The sequence below is a fragment of the Hyperoodon ampullatus genome, assembly GCF_949752795.1.
Source record: "Hyperoodon ampullatus genome assembly, chromosome: 2".
In the NCBI taxonomy this organism is placed as follows: domain Eukaryota; kingdom Metazoa; phylum Chordata; class Mammalia; order Artiodactyla; family Ziphiidae; genus Hyperoodon; species Hyperoodon ampullatus.
In genome coordinates this window covers 161,130,414-161,154,210 of record NC_136915.1, presented here as the reverse complement: position 1 = coordinate 161,154,210, position 23,797 = coordinate 161,130,414, and the positions used below count along the sequence as shown (strand labels likewise).

Below are 23,797 nucleotides of genomic sequence, written 5' to 3'. Positions count from 1 at the left end.
TGCGCTCCCCGCCTCCTGGGGCCGAGGCGGGAACCCGACAAGCTCTGAGGCCTCGGCGGACTGCGAAGAGGGCGCTCGCAGCCGGGCCCGGACTCCAACTCCCGGTTCCGGTTTTCGTCCCTCGTCGGCTTTCCTGCCCACTGGCCGGCGGACGGGGCGGGGAAAGGGGCGGGACCAGGCCACGGTGGGCGGGGTCACGTGGCTCCTCCCCGCGACGGAGACAAGAGGTGAGGCGGAGGCGCCCAGCACCAAGTCGTCCGAAACTTGTGCGCAGTGGTGGACTCCGCGCAGCTGCAGAGGATGGAGTGCTGTGGACGCGGCTCCGGGCCGCAGCCGTCGCTGCTGCTGCTGCTGCTGCTGTCGCTGTCGCTGCTGCTGTCGCTGCTGCTGGTGGTGCCCGGCGCTGGCGCAGCCCCGCGCTCGACGCTCTACTCGCCCTCCGACCCGCTGACGCTGCTGCAGGCTGGCACCCTGCGCGACTCCGTGCTGGGCTCCCACAGCGCCTGGGCGGTGGAGTTCTTCGCCTCCTGGTGCGGCCACTGCATCGCCTTCGCCCCGACGTGGAAGGCGCTGGCCAAAGACGTCAAAGGTGAGAAACTGGGTGCGGGGGGAGGCTCGCTCCCCTCGCCCCACCCGGGCAGATCCCCGCCACCTGCCTCACGGAGGCCCTTCAACGCTGCCCCCTTCCTCCTGCCTGTCACCTCCGCTCATCTTCCTCTCTGCCCCTCCCAGTTCCCCCCAGTTTCTCAGCCCTCAGCTCCATCTTTAGCTCCCGCCCCTCCCTTTCTTTTTCCCCTGGGCCGGTGTCCCGAGTTTTCTCCCCCTCCCCGCGGTCTGGGTCCCCAGACCTGCTCTGCTTTCCTTGTCAGTCTTCTGCCGGCTTATGGCCCCCATACCTGCGACGCGGTCTCCTTTGTTCCTCCTCCCTGACACCTTAAGGGTTCCTGTAGTTCAGCCTTGTGGCAGACCCCTTCCTACCAAGTTCCCCAGCTGCGGTGGGATCAGTGTTGGGGAGAAAAAGAACTGATATTCATTCTGCCGCCACCCCTATTCCCACTACCTCCTTCCTTTCCCCACCCCTTGGCTAGTAGACCCTGCTGGTACGTAGACTTCCTTTCTAAGCTGTATCTTTGAGGCAGAGTTTCCCTGTTACCTGTTTCCCGGCCGCTCCTGACCTGCTGCCTCCAGCTCCTTAGCTTCTGGGCCACATCCTTCTCTCTTCCCCTCCTTCTGCACCTTCTCCTTCTGCTTCAACCTGTGAGCCCAGAGACCCGACTGAGGGCAGCCTCTTGGTGTGGGTTTGGCCCTTGCTCCATTTTCCCCTTCATTGGCCTGACCACTAATACCATATTTCCTTCATCCTAAGAGACTGTCAATTGTGAGACCCACCATTCATTTACTAACAGCCTGAGGGGTAGAGGGATAAGACGACAGCTAATAGATGTATAGAGATTTAAAGGTGTACTCCATTACAGAAAGGTTAATGTTTTTAAAAACTTAAGATTGGAGCTGAGTAAATATGGCAACAATAGCAATGAATATTTATTGAGTGCTCATTGTATTGTATGTCAGACACCTTCCTGAGTGAGTACTTGATGTGTATTATCTCAGAGTTTCCTTTGCACAGGTAAAGATCCCTGTGGTGTCATCCATCTGCCTAGACCAGGTAGTGGGTATTTGGGGGGCTGGCGTGGCATGATGGTAGTGGTTTGCTTCTGATTTGCTGCCTCTGAATGGAGTTATTTCCTGATAACTAGGTGGTGCTAGGGTCCTAGCAGGGCTGCTGACCTTCAGTGGTCACTGAATGAGGACTATGGGCGTCTTAGGGCGTAGGCGTCTTCCTGGAGAGGGAAGAACTGGAACTGTTCTTCACCTTCTGTGCCGTTTTCTTGATAAACTCTTTGCGGTAGAGTAGTGCATTTGTAGATGTTGGTTTTCAAACTCAGGCCACCTCTTCCCTTGAGCAGCTTGCACGGTGGTTCCTGAAGTGGTTAGTTGGAAAGATGTATCATCTGTTAGCCATATGGTCTTGGAAAGTTTTTTTTTTTTTTTTTTTTTTTTTTTTGCGGTACGCGGGCCTCTCACTGTTGTGGCCTCTCCCGTTGCGGAGCACAGGCTCCGGACGCGCAGGCTCAGCGGCCATGGCTCATGGGCCCAGCCGCTCCGCGGCATGTGGGATCTTCCCAGACCGGGGCACGAACCCGTGTCGCCTGCATCGGCAGGCAGACTCTCAACCACTGCGCCACCAGGGAAGCCCGGAAAGTTATTTTAAAACAAAACCGATAAACCGTTTTCCCTCCAATTTACATGCAGACACTTGTCTGCATGCCTCTCTGGTCCCATCACTTGAATGTGCCATTTCTCAGCAGCTCTTCACACTGCATCATTTCAGTGATGTCAGCACATCTGGTCAGGGCAGGAGGCAGGAAGAGTGTTGAACGTGGAGCTGGAACACCTGAGGGGCACTAGGTGTTCCGGGGACACTGTGGGCCTGAACATCATAAAAATTCCTACATCAGTTTACACTTTGAGGCCATAAAAGTTCCTTAATGGCCGCAGGTGGACTCAATCTAGAAGATTCTTACATCTTGAGAGTGCTGGACAGAAAGATTAGCTTCCAGCTGACTCATGGGTTTGGCCTCTGGCAACCCAGAGTTTTCCAATGAATTGCACATCCAGATACTGACCCAGCCTGCTCCTGGATGAGGGTTGCCACTTCCCAAAGGGGTCTTCTCCCCAGTGCATGGAGTGAGAGTTTCCCTAAAAAAAGCAAATCAAAACTTAACCTCAGGAAGGAAAATGGTGTCTGTAGAGATGAACCACAGTCCATGGGAGATGGGAGATTCAGGTGAGAACTGGAAGTCTCCCATGAACCATGGAGGTGTCAGCCCCCTAAGCAAGATCATGTCGGGGGGAGCATTGGCCGAACCTGGTGTTGGCCTGCAATGATAAAGAATGCTTCCACTCCAATCCAAGGAGGTGTTTCCTGGTGAGGCCCTTTAACATCTCTGTATTCTGAGGTTCCTTGAGAAAGTTTGGTTGTGGGCCGGCAGAGGGTTGCTCCCGCACCACCCTGGGCCCATGGGCCTGTGGCCCCTGCCCTCTGCCACTGGTATGAATTCCTTGGGTAGGAGCAGTGAGACTGTGAAAGGTCATGAGGGGAGAGAAGAATTTTGCAACCCTGCCCACCTGGCCTCAGGCATTTAATCTGACTGGCCAGGGCTCATTTCTTCAGTAAATTGTAGGCTAGGTTCTCTGGGGCAGTTGTTACCCTGGGGCAGACCACTTGTTTCTAAGGATCTGGCTCACCTCTTTCTATTCCAGAGCAGCTCTTACTGCCTCACCATGTGTTTGGGAAATTGATTGTGTTCATTTTAGACCTTCAGTCCTCATCACTGGCTAATCAATCAGCAAATACTTGTTGAGTGACCTCTGTGTGCAAAGCACTGTTTACATTGCTATTGGGTAAATCACACAGCAGGGAAATTGGCACCAGTAAGAAGCTGTATTTGAAAAGGGTCGAAAGAGCGTTACTCAGCCATTTCTTGTTTTGGGAATTCAGGGAAGGGGAAAGTCACAGAGGCCTGGTCACCAAAGTCCTTTATCTAAGCAGTTATTTATTATACACTTGCCTTATGCCAGGCACTGTGCTAAGGGCCTTTATAGGCCACTGTTGTATATAATCTTTATGAGAAAATATCTGAGCAACAGATAGCCTTTTTTTTTTTTTTTTAACTGATAAGTAACTTGCCCAAGATTACACAGATGCTGGAGGGGGTTCTTTTTTTATTTTTATTTTATTTTTTTTCTACTTTTGGCCCTGCCATGCAGCATGTGGGATCTCAGTTCCCAGACCAGGGATCAAACCCACACCCCCTGCAGTGGAAGCACAGTGTCTTAACCACTGCACCACCAGGGAAGTCCCTGAAGGAGGTTCTTTTTTTTTTTTTTAATAAATTTATTTATTTATCTATTTATTTTTGGCTGCGTTGGGTCTTTGTTGCTGTGTGCAAGCTTTCTCTTGTTGCAGCGAGTGGGGGCTACTCTTGGTTGTGGTGTGCAGGCTTCTCTTTGCAGTGGCTTCTCTTGTTGCAGAGCATGGGCTCTAGGCACGCGGGCTTCAGTAGTTGTGGTGCACTGGCTCAGTAGCTGTGGCTCGTGGGCTCAGTGGTTGTGGCTCACGGGCTCAGTTGCTCCGCGGCATGTGGGATCTTCCCGGACCAAGGCTTGAACCTGTATCCCCTGCATTGGCAGGTGGATTCTTAACCACTGCGCCACCAGGGAAGTCCCTGGAGGAGGTTCTTGAACCCAGCTCTTCCTGACTCTCCAGAGCCTGGGCAGGTGGAGAGGGGGGAGAAGGAGGAAGTGTACTCCAGGTGGGAAAACGACCTGTGCAGAGTGTGGAGATGAGATTTGTAAGGCGTGGGTGTTGAGTGACAGCAGGCAGTGTTGGTTTCCTCCCTTTCTCCCCCAGGGCATGGCCGTCCTCTCCTGCTTGTACCTCTGCGCTACTAGTGCAGAGCCTGGCGCAGGGTAACAGCTCCCTGAACACTCATGCAGACCGATGGCACAAGCCTCACGGGATTCCAGATGAGGCTGTGAGTGACCAGGCCTTCTGGGGCTGCCGTGGCTCCTCTTGACTCAGACCTGGGGTATCATCCAGGTGTGAGGGGCGTGGAAGGCGTTTTGTCCATATCATGACCTCACTGCCCAGAAGCCGGCAACAAGGAGGAAGGGATGTCGTGGTGATGGCATAGGCTTGGCCAACTCCCTGTGTCAGGAGGACGCCCAGAGACTCAGGCGGGGGTCTCGTTCTGACCTTTTGACCTGACTGGCTCTTGTTGTTTGGGTGGGTCTGGCCCCTGCCTTAATAGAGACCCAGACCGCTTAGCACTCAGAGGCCTCACGGCCATGCTTCTTGGCGAGAGTGTTTTACCATCCAGCACCCACGTGGTTGTCAGAGCTGGAAAGGACTTGAGACACCTTCATCTTGGCCCTCGTGTGACCAGTGAGGAAACAGAGACCCAGAGAGGAGACGTGTGGAGCTCATGGTGCTTCGACCAGTTGCAGCTGTCTGCAACCCCTGTGACTCTGAGTCCACTGCCCCTTCCTGGCCTTGTGAGTGGGGTGGGTATGCCGCCTGTGACTCCAGAAGGAGCCCATCCCCCTCACCAGAAACCATCCACTCGCCCGCCACCCAGGGTCCACAGCTGTGCTGCCTACACTTACCTCCCCTCCCGTCCGCTCCATTTGCTCATTTACTCTGTCAGTGGGGAGATTACTTTGCCAAGGCAGTAATTGCACCAGGAAAGTTTTTTTTTCTCCCTAAGAGTAGGGCTGGACTGAGACTGCTAATCCTTTTGGTGTTAGGCCTGCAGGTTGTGGTATTAAGTCACCTGATACTTTAAAAAGCCTCTCTCACCCAGCTCTGTACCTCTTTGACAGCAGTGCACTTCCTGTAAATGCAGCTTTGCTTTACCAGGGGAGCATCCAGATAAGGGTCCTCTCTATTCCTGGTACTGTTACTAGAATGACGAATAGTCAGGCCCGCAGTGATTAGGGCCAAAACAGAGCTTTATAGGTCATTATGGCTCATTAAGGTATTGACGTTGATATTCCTGGGAAACATTTCTCAGCCCGGACTCTGCCAGCACCTGACTGGCCCCAGGCTCCCCCTCCTCCTCCCCCTCGGGCTGGGGCTGGTAAGAAGAGGCACCGGTGGAGGTACAGGGAATCAAGGCGTAAAGAGAAGGAGTCACAGACCTTCCAGGAGCTGGGAGCTGAGAACTCTCAGGCATCACCTCCCGCCTCCACCCCCATTACTAACACCCACCCCACCCTGTTCCCTCTGAGTTTCCTGGCTGGGAACAGAGAAGCTCTCTGTTGTGTCCTGGGCCCTCCTGAGACCACCGGCGAGGCTCAGATCCTGGGTTCAGATCCCACATTGACCACCGATTAGTTGTGTGCCTCGGGCACAGTTATCCGATCTCTATTTTACAGTCTAGGAAAGCAGGTCTAGAGATGAATAAATACCTCCTTACTTTCTTCATAGTGTAGCTGCACACCTTAAACTACATACATTGGGTACATGATAAACTCTCTATAAGCCTGATATCTCTATCCTCTAAGTAAAGGCTGAGTCTATGATATTGACCAACTCTTGGGCGTTACAGAGAATGGTATGTAGCTAGAAGACGAAACTGTTTTAACCATTTTCTCTCTCATGGGGAAGGTTGTGACTGGAGCAGCCAGCAGAAGTATAAAGGTAGCCTCCTGACCCTGGTGAGGCAGAGGGACAAAAGTGGGGTTTGGGGTCTGGTAGCCCTTGGAGCACTTGGAGGTCTCTTGGTCTCTGTCCTCATTTGTAAAGCGGGTAAAATGGTGCCCGCCTCCAGTGGCGGTAGTGGGGTGGGAAGATCTGGAGCGTGCTGTGGACGCTCGCTGAACACTAGCCTTCTGTCCTGTCCTCTCCCTGTGCCTGCAGAGCCTCATGCCCCTGCGGGCAACAAGCAACAACTCTGGCCCGAGGGATGGCGGCCTGCACTCTTGGAGAGGAGAGGAGTGGAGCGGTTGAGGCCTGCTGTCCTTGGTCCCTGCCAAGTGGCCTTGTGAGACCCCCTGCCAGGGGCCCTCACTGGTGGAAGGACACAAAAGTGCCACTCTTCCGCCCTTAGGTCTAATTGACTTGCTGATTCTTTTTGAGAACAGCCGGGCCTCTCCTGAGGGTCTCCCTGAAAAAAGCCCTAGCTGCAGAGCCGGAGCCAAGCCTGAAATGTGCCAGATGACCCTACAGGGTGACCTGTGCTTCCCACCCTCTGCTGGGCCTCCCTTGGGCAGGAGAGGAGCCATAGAAAGGAGGCCTGGGGTGCTCTGCCTGTGATCCAGGGTAGAACCCCATCCCTGGGCAGCTCGCTTCTCTTGCATTCACAGGTGATGGGCGTTCACCTCACCCCCTGCCTGGACCTGAGGATAGAGTAAGGCTGAGAGAAGATGTTCCAGCCCTGTAGCGGCCCCCGGGACTGGGTCAGCTGTGTAATTCAGTCGATAGTCACTGAGCACCTATTGTGTGCAGGATAATGGGGAAGCTAGGCAAGGAGGATGCAAGGATGAAGAGACATTTAGGGATGGACAGGCTTGTAACTGCGTGCTGGAAACGAGAACAGGGTCCTGAGCCTTGGGCTTGGAAGGCAGCTCTTCCTGGGGGGAAAAGTCCCGTTCAAACTGAGTTGTACCTGACAACTGGGAGTTGGTTGGGAGGGTAGAGGTGGCTGTGGGAATAGCCTAGATGAGCATTGTGCTTTCAAGGAAGGAGAAAACTTTCAGCATTCCTGGAGCATAATTTGGGGAAATGGTAAGAGGAAACTGGGTGGGGAGGGACCAGATTAAGAATGGCCTGATGCCTGTTGAGTTTTCTTCTAGAGGCAGTGGGAGCCACCAAAGAATATTGAGTAGAGAGTGACATAGATCTGCAGATAGAAAAGAACACTGGTGGCTGGGTAGGCTGGTGATGGAGCATACTAGAACCTTGGCCAGGAGGGAAATGAGACATTTCATCTGGACAAGAAACCCTGCACTAGCTCACTAGGAGGGTGGGTTAGAGGTGACGTGAGAGGTAAAGAACCCGGGGGTGGGGAGAGGAGACACGGGGGAGGGCAGGAAGAGACTCGGGAGGGAGGGTGGACAGGACGGGAAGCTGGTTGGGATTATTGGTTCCGCGTGGCTGGACTGCCTGACTCTGTCCCTCCTACGTGGTGCCGACAGTGGTGGGGGGGTCAGGGGAGAGCAGAGTGTCAGGGAGGGTGGGAGGGATGCTGTGCCAAGCCCAGCGTGGAGCAGACCCCGGTCCCTGACCACAGCAGGCTGCCCTTCCAGCTAGATGTAAAGCTGAAGGATGCAGGCCATTCGGGTTGGCGTGTATTTGCAGCTCAAACTGTTGCCCTCCTGTGCTAGGGGAGCCGAGAGCTCCCCAGAAGGGGTCTGGTGAGATGGGGTAACGGGGGATGTTGGGGAAATGGCATCTTATGGTGTGGCTCACCTGTCTCTGCTGAACACTTAAATGCACACCCCACTCCCCCACCCCCACTCCCTCCCTCCCGCCAGGATTCAGTGCCAAGAGTAGGTTGCCAGCAAGAAAGGAGAAGGGGGAGGGGGCTGGGGAGGGAGCGGGCGTTGCCTCTGGCCTGCCTCACAGTGCCAGACCCCCTGCCTCGTGTCACCCCAAGAAGGACCAGCTTAGTTGCTCTGAACCTTCGGAGCCTTTCCTTTGAGGGATGGATCAGGGGTGTCTGGGAGGCATCCTGGCTCTTCCATACATCTGTCGTGGAAGTGAGGGTGACACTCCTCCCCTGGGCATAAAAGGTTCTGGGAGCTCTGATGCCTTTGGAAATAGTGGTTTTTCAGATGTTGTAAGGGACAGGTTCTGGGGCGAGGTAAGAGGTCCCGGCAAAGCCACAGGTCTCAGGGATGTTATTTGGATATTAGTCTTCTGTCATTAGCGAGTTCTGCGTGGGCTGCCTGTGTGAGTCCCCCCACCCCATCCTGTGCTCCAGGTGGGAGGGGTAGGGCCCTGTGGGGAGCATGTGTGCCCTCCCCCACTCCTCAGGCAGGCTCGCTCCTTCCTTCATCGGCCTGGAGATGCCCGCGTTGGGGAGGGTGCTGGGGAGCCAACCCTGAGCCCCAGGCCGGCGCGCCCACGCTGGCCCCTGCCTGCCTTCCCGCGGCATTGCCTCTGCAGCCCGCACAGCCTGCCCTGTCCACTCTCCCCTCCTCGTCTGCTCACCCCGTGCCCCGGTTGCCTGTCACCTGGTCTGATGGTCAAGGCTCCACTCGGTTCTCGCCTTTCCTGCCAGGCCCCTGCTTGGTGCCCAGGGCTGGTCTCCCCTGCGGCCACGTTCCTTCAGAGCCCCGTGCCGTACGGCGTGGCACCAGTGCATCACCAGCTCACTGTCTGTGCAGCTTCACGTGCACATCCTCCATCCCGGCGGGAGCAGCCTCACTGTAGTGTGGCACTTTGGTAGGTGCTCCCGGGGCACCTGACCCTGCTCCCAGGGCACCTGACTGATCGATGTAGTGATGTCGCGCTCTCCTGGGCCGGGCCTAAGTCGCGCCAGACGAGGGACGGACGTTCTTGGCGAACGGGACCGCTCTTCTCGTTCTGTCCGCGTGCCCCTCGCCTCTCTTGTCACGGCCTCCCGACCTGTCGAGGGGTGTGTGGAAGGCGGGGGTGGTGGTCTCCGGCCCTGACCCTCGGTCTCCCGCCCGCTGCCTCACGGCGTGGGCGGGGCCGTGGTCCTCGGACGCAGCAGACACTCTTGCTTCGCCTCCTTGGCGTGTGCCTCGCGAGCGGTCCTCCCCGCGTTGGTGGGGGGCCGTCCCGCCGCTGCGCTGCGCGCCCCTGCCGGCGCGTGAGCGTGCCTTGCTTGGTCCTCTGTGGTGCCCCTGGAGCGCTCCGGGTCGTCCCTCAGGTGCCCGAGGCCGAGCGGTGGTGTCGTTCCCTTTTCCCAGCGTGATCCTCGGGTCCCCGCCGCGGTGGTGTGTCCCGTGAGTGGCTCTCCTGAGGGGGTCGAGACGGTCAAGGGAGGCGTGCCTGTTTCTCCCGGGAGCAGGCTCAGGAGGCCCGCCTGGTAGATGAGTTTGTTTTCCGGTTCCCGGATCCGGGGCCGTGGCCCAGAACGGAGCCATTGTTCTCTCTGCCCGTAAGTTCCAGCGGAGGGAGGCCTTGTGGCCCGGGGCCTGATGAAGGAGCAGGGTGCCCAGGCAGCCGGCCTGGGGAGCTGTTATCTTCCAGAGTCTGGCCTCAGGGCTTCTTTCCCTGTGGCTTCTAGATCCCAGGTGTCTTCGCCTTCCTCCCCTGGACTTCTGCCTCCACCTCTGGCCGGGGGGCTGGTCCCTACCACCCTGTGTCCCACCCACCCAAGCTGGGCTGATGGCCACTACCTCTGGCCTCAGAGGCCTTCACCGAGGGTCCATGGGGGAACTCAGCACTCCTGAGGCATGCTTTTCACCCTTCTGGAACTGATCCTCTCTAGAGGGCAGCAGAGACAGAGGCAGTATCCCAGGGGCTTTTCCCCAAGAGGGCCAGGCTCATCTCATATCTCTCTTCAGCTCCTCCAGCCCCTGTGCCCCTCCCTCACTGCAGAACAACGGGGGACACAGCTTGCTGTTCCGAGTGGGTTACCGGTGCTATTTAACTGTGTCCTAAGCACAGGCTAAATGCAGAATAACCCAACTATCTCAGAGGCCATGTTTTGAGGAAGGAGTGACCTTTCTCCTAAGAGCTTCGGAGGCAGGTGCCGTGGGCACTGGTGGCGGTGGGGTGTTGCATGGGCGAGGTCAGCAGGCAGAGGTGCCAGCCCCTCTTACTTACCTCAGGTTTTTTTTGTTTCTTTTTTTTTTTATTTTTTGTCCTTTCAGCTTGGAGGCCGGCCCTGAATCTCGCCGCCCTGGACTGTGCTCAGGAGACCAACACCGCAGTGTGCAGAGACTTCAACATCTCTGGCTTCCCGACTGTGAGGGTGTGTGACCAGGAGGGGTGAGCGGGCTCGGGGGCAGTGCTGTCGGAGCACGTTGCCAGCTGCTCCATGCTTCCCTGGTGTCTGCCTGACTGCTGGGCTCTGTGGTGTCCTCCCAGGCTTCTGGGCTTGACCTGCTTAAATCACAGCCCCTGGAGCATGTGCCTATTTTAGAGGCAGAAAGGGATGTGAACTGGGAGGCAGAAAAGAAAGAGGCTCACTTCGTCTGGCACATTCTCCCCTTTATAAGGAAAAGGGGCTGTGTGTGGTGGCGTTGGGATGGGCAGATTGTAGCTGTGAGAAGTGAGCATCACCTGAGCTGGTGAGAACTCCCAGCTCCCAGGGGCCTCTTTTCAATCAATTCCTCTCCTGCCTGACCTCCCAGCCTTGGAGGGCTGATCTAAACCCTGTAAAACCAGAGTTTAGGCTCTGACCCACCTGTAGGCAGGATCAGACTCAGGGGGTCTCATGGTCCCCCAGAAAAGGTCCCTTGAGACAACTGGCCAACCTCATCCTCATCAGGCAAGTGCCTTGAACCCAAGAGGCTCAGAAGTGACCTGGCAGGAGAGCCTTAGCCCAATGCCTCAGGCAGCAGGGATCTCCATCACGGGAGACATCATACCAAACACACGAGGGCCCTGTCACCCCGGCTGTGGCTGCAAGTAGCACGAGCTCTCTGAGGAGGCTTTGCCTGCCAGCCTGCCCACCGCGGGGCATCAACCACTTAATTAACACCTGGACAACTTCCAAGGCTCTCACATCAGAGGCCCTGGGAAGCCCAGAGCAGCAAGGCTGTGCCATTATACTTAGCACCCTCCCCAGAGCTCAGGCCCGGCTGTAATCCAGTTAGTTCTCTTCCAAATTAAAGAATCCAAATCAAAATCTCTCTCTCCACCTATAAATAATTAGCCTGCTCCCACCAGTATGGCATCTAGAAAAGCAATTTCCTCTGTGGCCACTAAGAATAATCAGGAGATACGTTTGGTAGATTACTCCTTTCTGCCCGTGGACACCGCCGAGTAAACATCGTTGAGTAAGCATCTCCCCCGCCTCCACTGCTGTCGTGTCTAAGTCAGAGTCACCCAAAGAGCCCGAACAGCTGCAGAAGCTCTTCATCGGAGGTTTGAGCTTTGAAACAACCGATGACAGTCTGAGGAGCCATTGTGAGCAGCGGGGAGCGCTCACAGACTGTGTGGTAACGAGGGATCCAAGCACCAGGCGCTCCAGAGGCTTTGGGGTTGTCACGTATGCCACTGTGGAGGAGGTGGATGCGGCCATGAAGGCAAGGCCACACGAGGTGGATGGAAGAGTTGGGGAACCAAAGAGGGCCGTCTCAAGAGAAGATTCTCAAAGACCTGGCGCCCACTTAACCAGGTGAAAAAGATTTTTGTTGGTGGCATTAAAGAAGACACTGAAGAACATCACCTAAGAGATTATTTCCAACAGTATGGGAAAACTGAAGTGATTGAAATCATGACTGGTAGAGGCAGTGGCAAAAAAGAGAGGCTTTGCTTTCGTAACCTGTGATGACCATGACTCTGTAGACAAGATTGTCATTCAGAAATACCACACTGTGAATGGCCACAACTGTGAAGTAAGGAAAGCCCTATCTCGGCAAGAGATGGCTAGTGCCTCATCCAGCCAAAGAGGTTGAAATGGTTCTGGAAACTTTGATGGTGGTCTTGGAGGGGGTTTTGGTGGGAATGACAGCTTTGGTCGTGGAGGAAACTTCAGTGGTCGAGCTGGCTTTGGTGGCATCCGCGGTGGTGGTGGCTGTGGTGGCAGTGGGGACGGCTATAATGGATTTGGTAATGATGAAAGCAATTATGGAGGTGGTGGAAGCTACAATGATTTTGGCAGTTACAACAATCAATCTTCAAATTTTGGACCCATGAAAGGAGGAAACTTTGGAGGCAGAAGTTCTGGCCCCTATGGTGTTGGAGGCCAGTACTTTGCCAAGCCCTGAAACCAAGGTGGCTATGGTGGTTCCAGCAGCAGCAGTAGCTATGGCAGTGGCAGAAGGTTTTGATTACTGCCAGGAAACAAAGCTTCGCAGGAGAGGAGAGCCAGAGAAGTGACAGGGAAGCTACAGGTTACAACAGATTTGTGAACTCGGCCAAGCACAGTGGTGGCAGGGCCTAGCTGCTACAAAGAAGACATATTTTAGACAATACTCATGTGTATGGGCAAAAAAACTCGAGGACTGTATTTGTGACTAATTGTATAACAGGTTATTTTAGTTTCTGTTCTGTGGAAAGTGTAAAGCATTCCAACAAAGGGTTTTAATATAGATTTTTTTTTTTGCACCCATGCTGTTGATTGCTAAATGTAATAGTCTGATCATGATGCTGAATAAATGTGTCTTTTTTAAAAAAAAAAAAAAAAAGAAGAAGAATCAGGAAATGCCTTTGAAGACTGAAAAGCCAAACATTGTCCCTGGAACAAGATATCTCTGAGTTCAGGGACTTCAGTTGCCAGGCAGAACCATGAACCATATCTGAGACTGATGACGCCAGGAGAATTCATCTGGAGAGCAAGGCCCCAGGCTCCTCCAGCAACATCCAGTTCTAACTCCATGTGACCTTTCTGTTCTCACGGCCAGTGAACTCCTGCTGGGTTCAGGGTTTCCACAGCCCCGGAGAGCTCCCTCCCATGCTCCTGTTACCACTTAGGGTCAGGGCCCAAGCCCCCATTCAGCTGGCCTGGGGAAGTGTCCTGAGCCAACGGCTACTGCCGTATCATTTAGAGGTGGCAGCGGAGCCATTGTTTGTCAACTGTCTCTTTTAAGTAAAAGGCTTCCATGACAGGGCCATTGTCCTATCCTTGGCCCCAAGATGTGTAACTTAAAATATTCAAAATTACTCTCCAAGGGGAGGACGGAGCCTTCTGTTCCTTCTGCTGAGGCAGGGCAAGCAGCCCCGCGTGGGAAGCTGGGGGAAGATGAGTGTGGCAGCAGGAGTCCCTGCACAGGGGAAGGGGGTTGGCATTGGTCCCGTGGCCAGGTCGGGACATCCTGTGGGGGTTCGGTGGGGGCTGGTGCCTGGGGCATTCTGTTTCTGTCTGGAAGAGGCTGGGGCTCGGGGGATTGGAAGGAGATGGCCCAGGTATGTCGGGAGATCCAGAAGCTTCTCAGCACCTGTCTGAGTCATGCAGCACACACAGCCTGAGTGCCCCAAGTGACTAATCATCTCCTCAACCGCCTATCCTGCTGTGGGAGGGGTGCTGGCAGGACCCTGAGCTGGGCTCCTTGACTGCCTTCACACTGGCGGCATCTGGCTGGGCTGGGCTGAGCTGGGCTAGTAGTGACCTGTGCATTTCTTACGAGCTCCAGAGACCAGTGTTGTGACCTCCCTCGGCCAAGCCCTCCCAACCTCTCCTGAGGAGCCTGCAGTTCAGTTTCAGCAGGGAGAGGGGCTCGGTGCCCAGTCCTTAGGGCTCTGGTCCAGGGTGCAAGTGGTTCTAGCTTCTGATCGGTCTCTGTTCTAAGGCCCTAAGCAGTGGCTTTCAAACATTGTTACTGTGACCTACAACATTTACAGTGAGATCCAGAAGTTGGTTTGTATCTGTTATCCCTAAAACAATTGTTTCATAAAACACTATTCTTCGTAAGTGCAGTAGACGCTATTTTCTGTTCTGTGTATTTTTTAAAAAGTACTGGCTGTGATTCACTAACTTGATTTTACAACTTACCACTAGATTATTTCTAGTGTTTGGAAAACACGACTCAGATTCCAGATCTCCAGAGATTCTGGCCCATTGAGAGCCCGGTGTGCGTGTGGGCTGCGTGGCTGGACTCCCTGGGAAGCAGTACACCCTAGAGGTGGGCCTGGCTGCCAGCAGGCCAGAGAGATGGCCCTGTACCTCTGTCTGCCATCCCGTGGGGACTGGAGCCGGTCCTCGCTCCCACCCATCAAGGCTGAGAGCTCTAAGATGAGGACATGTGTTGAACAGGGGGAGAGAGTGTCGCTGGTATGACAGGGACAGGCCCGTACAAGAGTATGGCCACTCCCAGTAACATGTGTCATTGTCCCTTTCCTCTGCCTCCTGCACCTTGTCACCGTGAGCAAACAGTGAGCTTCTGCCAGCCCAGCCTGTTTAGCAAACAACCGGCCCTGCAAGGCAAGCCAGCTGTGTCAGGGCCCTATCAAACTGGAGCCGGTGCCCATCTGGAAGAGAACAGAGGGGAGGGAGGGAAAGGTAGCTTAAAGCTGGTTTTGGCTGGAGCTTGAGGACCTAGAGGCTGGAACTTCAGGGGTAGAGGCTTTGCCAGTGGGCTGCAGGAGTGCCCCTCAGTGGGTAATGGAGTAGGACCCTTTGTAGCCAAAGGCCTGGCTGGGATCAAGATTACAGGAGGCAGCAGCATTGGGTGGGAGAGGACAGAAGTCTTCCCTTTGCAAGATTCTGAGGAGATAATTGACACGAGTTCAAATCCTGGCTCCCCTGCTTACTGTGACTCGGGGAGTCACTTAATGCCCTAGCCACTGGCCTCAGTTTCTTTGTCTGAAAAATGGGATGATAATATCTACCTAATAGGATTGTTGCCAACTATGAAATGAGGTCTTACGTGTGAGAGTGCCAGGACACTGTGGTATTAGCCAAAGTTCCATAAATGTTAGTTGTCTTCCTTCCTGTTGCCCTATGGGCTCGTGGTAGCCCCTCTGTGATACCCCATTTGAGGCAGTCCATCCATCAACAGCTGTTGAGTGAATGTTTGCTCGGGGCACAGCACTGTGCTCATCATCATGGAGAAGCCAGACCTGTAGGCCATGGCCAGAAACATAAGCGAGGCCGGCCAGACAGGAAGGCGCTGCGCACAAGGGCACTCAGAGCTCCCAGCTAGTTGACAGGCCGGGAGTGAGGTGTACATGGTGAACGCTGGGGGAGTTTGCCTGGGGTCACTGAGTTCTTTCCTTCCCACATCAGAGAGGATTTCCTGGGGAGGAGGAGTTCCCGGAGGAGGGGGACATCCAAGTGGGTGGAGTTTGGCTGGGAGAGAGGAGGTATGGCGGGCAGGATGTGAGAGCAGAGGATGTGGGTGGAACCGTGTGGGGAGTTGAGAAGGCTGGTCTGGCTGGAGCTGAGGCTCTTGTGCGGGGCGGAGGCAGGACCCCGGAAGGAGGGAGCCCAGGGATGACAAGTCCTTGAATTCAAGGCTGGGACTGGGGAGTACCGTCTGGGCTGTTACTTTTTGTGGCTCTTGTGAGTTGTCAGGGAGCGGGGACAGGACTCAGAAAGACATCTCCTGCCTCTCTCTGGAAAAAGGAGATAGGCCCCCCTCTCAGCAGTCACCTGCCCTCTGCCAGGTCTCGCCTCCACTGACGGTCCACAGGGTAGGAACGGTTAAGCTTGTGCATCCTCGCAGGCTCACTGTAAGGTATTTGGAGGTCACCTTCCTTAAAACTTGTTTAGAAAGCTTGGATTCAGTGCCATTGATGGTTGCCACTGCAAAGCATGCTTTTTGTTTAGCCTTATTTGGCCCCCAGGAAGGCAGTTGCTCCTGGATAGGTTGGTAAAGACCTGCCCAGTGCCATCTGGTCACCTGCCTTTGGGGAGACAGGGAGGATTCCAGGGGCTCCACGGTTGGGGAGGGCAGAAGCTCCTGGGTCAAGTGTTGAGAGGAAAGGGACTGGGTGCTGACCGCTCCTGGAGGAAAGGAAACTCCCTGCTGGAGTCTTAATTGCCTGTTTCCAGGGAGTGGCGGCCCTTTCCCTTGGGTAGGGCACACGCCTCCAACAGCTGACTTAATAAGGATGCAGATTAATAAGAGGGCAGAAGCGTGCCCTGACTCGATTTTAATGTGATTTTTGCATGAGCTTCCAAGCTGATCAAAGGGTAGAGATTCTCTGTTCAACTGAACAGGTGTCCTTTGAGTGTTTCCATGTCCTAGACACTGTGCCAGGCACTGTGGGGCTTGCAGAGGTGAATAAGCTATAGTCCTGCCCTCCCAGGTGGGAGGTGGATGGATGGGTGGGAAGTTCGGGTTCAAGTCCATCGTAGCTGAAATGTAGGGAATGGGGGCGGGGCAGTGGGAGATAAGTGTGGGTGGAGGCAGATCCTGGAAGGCCTCAAACGCTCTGAGTTTGGACACTATTCCTCGGCAGTAGGGAGTCATGGAAGGGCTTTGAGGAGGAGGGACATGATCAGACCAGAATTGTCCCTTAGAAACCCAAACAAAGTGACAGTGAGGGTGGTGGCTCCATCATTTGAAAAGATGGAGCATGTGACCATTTCTGAGGGTGTGAGGCGGGGACAGGTAGAGACAGTTGTAGTGGGCCAGGAAGTAGGTGGTAGGCCCTGGTCTAGAAAAGGCAACTGGTCTCAAGGACTGTAGAATAGATATCACAAAGGTCAAGTTCACAGACCACAGGCGTTGTGGGAGAGGGAGATGCTGGTCTGGGTGATGGGGAGGAGGACAATCACTGGGTGAGAGAAGGAACATGGGTGGAGAAACAGGTTGTGGGAGGGGTGACTCAGTCTTGGACAGTGTGTGTGTATTGGGGGAGGGCTACCCTGACACCTGGAAGAAACAAGTTAAGACAGGTGAGGACCTGAGACAGGGTTCAGGTCACAAACCTTTTGGACAAGGTAGATGACATCAGCAAGGGAGACAAACAACGGGTTGGTTTGTCCATTCACCTGTTTATTCACTCATTCATTCAAAAGCATAGCTTGAGCCCCTCGTTTGTGACAGTGCCTCCCAGGGCTTTTTAAACAGAAGAGTGCCGTGATCCGATGTGTGGCTGGAGGAGAAACTGGGGGCAGGAGATGGCACAGGAGAGGAGTCCAGAGCAAGGCTGGGACAAGAGCGAGGGGAAGGCTGTGAAGGTGGCCATGAAGGCCTGGGCAGTGTCAGGACAACCAAGGGAGGGTGGTGACATGAAGGCAAAGAAGGAGAGTGGCGGGAAGATGTGGCACAAAAAAAAACCCTGGCCGAGGGGGGAGAAACGGGCAGTGATAGCAACAGATACTGCAGAGAGAGCAGGAAGGGCTGGAAGGTCATTGGACCAGCCAAAGAGAAGGTCAGCCGAGCTTTCCTGGAGTGGTCCCAGCTGAGTGGTGGGGGCATGAGCCGCAGCCAGCTTCGCGGGAAGGAAGAGGACTGAGGGCAGACACTGTTTTGAGACATTTGGTGGCACCGGGAAATGGGACGTGCAGCAACTGGAGAAGCCTCTGTTCCCATCCTCCATCCCTTCGTGTCCTTTTTTTTTTTTTTTTTTTTAACTTTAGATTCGGAGGATCTGAACCTGTTTGCAGGCATAGGGAAGGAGCTGGTAGACAAGGGGAAAGATGAAGGAGAGATTAGTTCATAGGAAAAAGTTCCTCTAGAGTGTGAGGTATGGGAACCAGCCCTCACGTGGTGACATTGTTCTGGAAGGTGGCTGGGAAGCTTCTGGGGACAGAAGGGAAGGCTGCGTGACTGAAGTAACTGGAGAGAGGAGGGGGCCTTCCCTGTAGCCCTGCACCTCATGCAGAAGGGGAGCTCTTGGAATTCCTGCACTCCCCTATTGCAGGCTCCTGTCTGACTCCCCACTGCCCATGGCTGGGGCCTTCAGAAGGCTCAGCTGGGGTCTGGGGAGGCCGCCCTCTGATGGAAGTAATGTCAGCCCCTTTTCATAAGGCACCTGCTCAGATCTTGGAGACCTGATGGTTGAAGAAAAGTCAACCACACTACTTTACAGTAGCTGACAGTAACAACTGTAGCCATGAAGAGCCACATGGCTTAAGGCGTCAAGATGTTAGTCATGTTTTTATGCCTATGGAAGCAAGTTGAAGTCTATTCTGTCTGTACAAAGGCACCGTCACTGTGAATAACTGCAGCTGTAAAGGTCATCCTCTGTGAGCAAACCAAACCCCAAATAGGTGTGTCTTTTATTTTGTTCCTGAGAAACAGTGTCAGCCCATAAATGCCTTAACATGCTTTATCTACTTGATTTCATGACACAGCCCTAGAAAACTGTGCTCGTTTTTACAAGCGTAAGGATAGCATATACTTTTATTAATTCAAAATGTATTCAGTGACTGCAAAGAACACTATTATGAATATATGTGGCATGTGTCAGTGGCTGGTTTTCACCCAGAATAAAAGTTTATATTAATGCTCTAAGTAGGAGAGAATAAAACAGGGTCCAGGTGAGGTCAGCAGTAGCAGGAGAAGGTTGCAGGTGGGGAGAGATGGGCGGCTTCTCTGCATCTTTGTTGTTCATGTGGGAGAGGGAGGCAGGTGGCCTCCACATTTCAGTTTTCTGCCTACAAATGGCTAGAACCGACAGATCTAGCTGATCAGTGTTTCCTGGTGTTTCAACGGAACAAGGGAAGGGGCTGATGATGATATAATAGTGATAATGTTAACATTTGTTGATTTCTTACTGTGTGCACCAGGTACAGTGCTAAGCACTTCGGATGTATTGTCATTGAATCCTCGCAGCAGTTCTCCAAGGTAGATGGTGTCGTCCTCATCTTAAAGATGAGAAGGTTCAGAGAGGTTAATAGAGTGCCCAAGGTCACACAGCAAGAGCATAGCAGAGCCAGGCCTTGAACCCAGGTCTGGTAGACCTGAGGGCCTGCATTCAGCCACCAGCTTGGGATAAGGCCGAGCAGCCGTGCTACTCGGCAGAGGCCCAAGGTGGCTACAAGTAGCCTCAAGGTTAGGGACCTCAAGAGGAGGCCTCTTCCCAGATTGCAGGCTCTTCCCCAGGCAGTTAAGTGGCCATCTGTCAGGACAACTGAACTCTGTTACCTCCTGATCCCAGGAGAGCACAAGCCGGAGTTCTGGCAGCTCTCCCACCGCTTAAGACAGGAGCTCATTCTAAGGAGTTGCCCTCTGTTCTCTCTGTCCTCTCTCCCAAGGAGGCAACAGACTGGGCCTGGGTGTCATGTACATGGGGAGAGAGTTAAACTGGCCCATCTGTAATAAGGCTTGTTTCTTCAGGGGCTCAAGCCCACCCCTCAGTAGAACCAAACTGGACACCCCTCCCTTCTGGAGTGTCTGCTGAGCCAGGCTGGGAGTCCTCGGTGGAGCCAGGCTGGGAGTCCTCGGTGGAGCCAGGCTGGGAGTCCTCCGTGGCCAGAGACATGAGCCTCGCTGCCCCTTTTCCAAGATAAGGAACCAGGACAGATCGCCTCAGAGAGCAGCTAACATTGTCCAGGGTGTGCGTGGGGGGTATGAAGTGACTTCACTTTATTTTATCGGATGGGTCTGCATCACTTATTTATAGAGCAACTATTTTCTAGTCCCTATGTGCCGGGTCCCGGCGCTTCATAGAAACAGACACCCCTCAGCCAAGTGTCCGAGCCGCAGCTTCCCGGGGTGCTCCAGAGCTGTGAGGGTGGGGATCAGGTGCAGGACACCAGGGAGAGGAACCAGGGTCCCGCTCCACGAGCAGAGACCTCTTGCTCTCATTTTACAGATGAAGAAACTGAGGCTCACAAAAGTTAAGTCATTTCCCCGAAGTCACCCCATTTAGTAAGCAGCTGGGTCTCAAACACAGACCCAGGGCTTCCCTGGTGGCGCAGTGGTTGAGAGTCCACCTGCCGTTGCAGGGGACGCAGGTTCGTGACCCGGTCCGGGAAGATCCCACATGCCGCGGAGCGGCTGGGCCCGTGAGCCATGGCCGCTGATCCTGCGCGTCCGGAGCCTGTGCTCCGCAATGGGAGAGGCCACAACAGTGAGAGGCCCGCGTACTGAAAAAAAACAAACAAAAAAAAACAAAAAAAAACCCCAAAAAACAAAAACACAGACCCAACTGGCGTGGGTGTTGTGCTCTTAGCTCCACTGACTCTTTTCTGTGTGTTTGCTTCCAGTTCTTTAAGGCCTCTTCCAAGACCGGCTCAGGAGATACACTGTCAGGTGGGTGTCCCAGCTCGTGGGGTCTCATTGGCGCCGTCAGCATCTTTCTCCCCCTCTTTCGCCTGGGCTTCTGCTGGGGTGAAGAGAGCCCAGCAAGGTCTGCAGGGTGAGGAGGTCCCCAGTGAAAGCCGAATTTGTTTTCCTGGAAATGTCATTCCCAGCCAGCCTGGAAGATGCCTTTGGGAAAACAAGGCTGAAGAAGCCCTTCCGTTTGGGCCCATCTGGGAAGTGGGGAAGGTCACATGTTCCCAGAATAGCCCTTCGTGTCAAAGTGGGGTTGACATCCAGAGGGGCAGCCAGATAGCGTGGGGAGGGCCCTCAGGGCCCAGGTGTGAGGGACTCTGTCCTGCCCTGGGGGATGGGTCCCCCTGCCATGCTTAGGACCACAGGGGTGGGATGCCCCCCGTCCCTCGTACAGAGGAGGACTGAGATGTGCTCTGTTTTGCTCAGCTCATGCCCTGGGCCCCTTGCTTCCATGAGGCAGGCTGACAAGGGCACTGGGATTCATTCTCCTCTCTTCACGCCCCTTGCCTATGTCCATCTTCATTTACAGTGGCTGGTGCTGACGTGCAGATGCTGCGGGAGAGTCTCATTGACGCCCTGGAGTCCCATAGTGACACGTGGCCCTCCGCCTGTCCCCCACTGAAGCCTGCCAGGTATTTGGGGCTGGGGCAGGCCCATGGCAGTGTGGCAGGATGGCAGGCCTGGCAGTGAGAGGACCGTGGGGGCAGCAGGGCCGGGGACCGGGCTGGTTCTTCCTGTTGCCTGAGCGGTGGACACTCCAGTAGACCGGAGCCCAGAGCTGCCTGGAGAAGCTGGTGGAGGGCTTCCCATTGCTGGAGGTCCTACCCTAGGAGCCCTGACCTCCTGGGGCTGACGGGGATGCAAGGGCCCATCCCACCCGACGGGAAGGAAAAGACGGGCGGGGTTCTCTGGGTAATACCTGCTGCTGCTTCTCAGAACCTGGAATATCGGAGGGATGCAGCTGGATTTCACATGATCTAACCCAGGGAGGGTCCCTGAGAGGGTGGGCGTGGGGAAGAAAAAGGGAGACCAGATGCCGTTTAGACGAAAGGGGATGGGGGACTGAGAAGCACAAAGCCCTGTAAAATGAAGGTGCTCATTTCCTGAGCCATAGCTGTGACCGGGGGATGGGGAGGTGACTCTGCTCCCTGGGCTGCAGAGTGTCAGGTGGCTGGTGTCCTATATCTACCTGCCAGGCAGCCTTCCAGGAGCGCCTCTATTCTAGGAAATCAGCATAATGAGGTGCACGGTGTCTCACTCTAACTCTCCCACAGAGGGAGACAGGTAGATGGAAAACACGAGGTCCTGCCCTTCTGGACGAGAACCCCGGATAGGAGAAAGCCCACCTTACGGGGCCAAGAAGGAGCAAATCCAAGTACCAGCTGGGGCTGCTAGAGGGAGCCCAGCCACAGAACACCGTGAAGGTTCCGGATGCTGAGAAAGCCTCAGGAGGCAAACACTGGGGCTTCAGCGCCCACCCTAAGTCCGCTGGTGTCTGGAAAGCTGAGGCCCTGCTGAGGGACTGTGTTTCCAAGTGTCAACTGGTGTTGAATCCAACTCACAATGATTCTTTTATCATCTTTCCCAATTCTCCATCCTCCCAGAGGGCCTCATGGAGCCCCTGGACTGAGTATATGGTCTTGGTTTGGGGTTCCACAGCCAGACCCCCTCTCTCCAGGAAACACCTCGCTCCTTCTTCCATTTCTCAATGATCACGTCTCTGCCTCTGTCTCTTTCTTACACCCACACTCCCTCATGGTGCCTTTTCAGCCCAGAAGATCTCAAAAGCAACCAGCCAGGTAAACCTGCCAGCCTCTCTCAAAGTGATCCTTCTAGAGAGCTTTAGGGAGGAGGCGGGGACCTGTGGTGGAAGGTGGGCTGCCTCGTCCAGAAGTGTGAGTGAGAATGGACGGGATGGGGGCAAGTTACATGGTCAGCTGCCTGTGGGCTCTTCTGCCAGCCTTGGGGAGGTCTGGGGAAGTTGCCTGAGAGGCCACCTGCTACCACCCCAGGGGCTGTCAGTGACCATCCACCCCCTGGGGTACACTCTGGCCCCCACCTCTCTGGCATGGCGTTTGTACTGTTGCTGGGCTGGGCTCCACTGGCCCCATGTTGCATCTTCTGTTTGGAGGTAACCACTGCCACATCATTGGATCCGGAGGAGGGAAATAGGTCATCAGGTTGGGGACAAAAGTAGACGCTGTTGTCTCCTGTTACATGTTTGATGATGTTCTGCTTTTAATTGAAATAAGGGAACAAATCATTTTTGTATCATGCAATTGTTTTCTATTGAAACTCTGCATTTTTAAAACAGCTTGTATCTTAATTCTTTGATTTGGGGGGAATAATAAGATTTGCCTTCTTATTAATTTCCACCTTCATCCTGGGGCCCTAGTTTCCTCATCTTAAAATAAGGAGGTTAAAATCTTCAAATAAGATTAGACAGCTTCTGAGATCTCCTGTACCCAGGACTTTCTCATTCTTTAGTTTCTTTTGTATGCCTGCTCCAGGAGGGGAAAAAGCACGTCTCCCAGTTGGTAGTGACTTAGCACAGATCAAGGCTTGTGTCTGATGGGTAGTAAACACCAGCTTCTTAGGGGACCAATAAAAACTGCCCTCTAAGCCTGGGCCTTACCCAGAGCATAGAAACACCTGGTCTCAAAGCGTGCCTCCCCCGGTCTCCTCCTCAGACTGCCCTACGCACTCCTGACTCTGAAAAAACAACCCAAATAGGTGGGTGAAGTGAAGAACCAGGTTTCTGTAATAGGCAGAGAGCGTCTTTTGAGACTCAGGGTTATTTTACTCCCACTGGAGGGCTGGCATGGAGAGACTTCCTCAAAGTCTTGTGTGCAAACAGAGGAGGAGGTGTGTGTGGCCGCACTCAACGGTACTGGGTCAGACACGTCTGCTGTCGCCGGCAGTTTTGCTTTCTTCCCACCACAGAGAGAGTGACTGCCAGCGTTGTCTCTTGCAGGCTGGAGGAGATTACTGGATTCTTTGCAAGCAATGATGAAGATTACCTGGCCCTGATCTTTGAAAGGGAAGGCTCCTACCTGGGTAGAGAGGTGAGCTGCCTGCAGGGTCCCACTGCTACTGCATAGCCGCTGGGAGAGAGCCAAGAGCAGGGCTGGTCCTGTACACTTCTTAGCCCAGCACTGGCCTGACCCCTGCTGGGGGAAACGGGAAGTGTAGGAGCTGGACCTTTCTGTTTAAAGCCTTTATGTCTGCTTGGATCTTCCTCGTGGAAACTGAGAATGATAACACCTGCTGTTGATTGAGCATTGCACTAGATTGCTGACACACGTAGTTGCTCATCTTTCTAATTAACGAAGATGGTCAAGTAACAGGTCGAAAATCACACAGCCAGTGAACTGGTAGAGCAGAACTTCAAACCAGGTCTGTCTGCCTCCAAAGC

General features: G+C 54.3%; 1 protein-coding gene and 1 pseudogene across 2 annotated transcripts in view; both read left to right on the top strand.

Annotated features, from left to right (window-relative positions):
- Nucleotides 1-300: 300 nt before the first annotated feature.
- The window catches only part of QSOX1 (quiescin sulfhydryl oxidase 1), a gene marked incomplete at its 5' end in the record, with an annotated part of 41,490 nt that continues 17,993 nt past the window's right edge, over nucleotides 301-23,797 (top strand). The window contains 5 exon segments of the mRNA XM_079697431.1: nucleotides 301-589; nucleotides 10,414-10,514; nucleotides 20,313-20,358; nucleotides 20,912-21,014; nucleotides 23,357-23,447. Of these exon segments, the coding sequence (XP_079553557.1) occupies nucleotides 301-589; nucleotides 10,414-10,514; nucleotides 20,313-20,358; nucleotides 20,912-21,014; nucleotides 23,357-23,447 (630 nt within the window).
- Nucleotides 11,436-13,324, top strand: LOC307048737 (heterogeneous nuclear ribonucleoprotein A1-like; annotated as a pseudogene). Its single transcript has 2 exons — nucleotides 11,436-11,495; nucleotides 11,584-13,324. The product of its transcript is annotated as a heterogeneous nuclear ribonucleoprotein A1-like (transcript).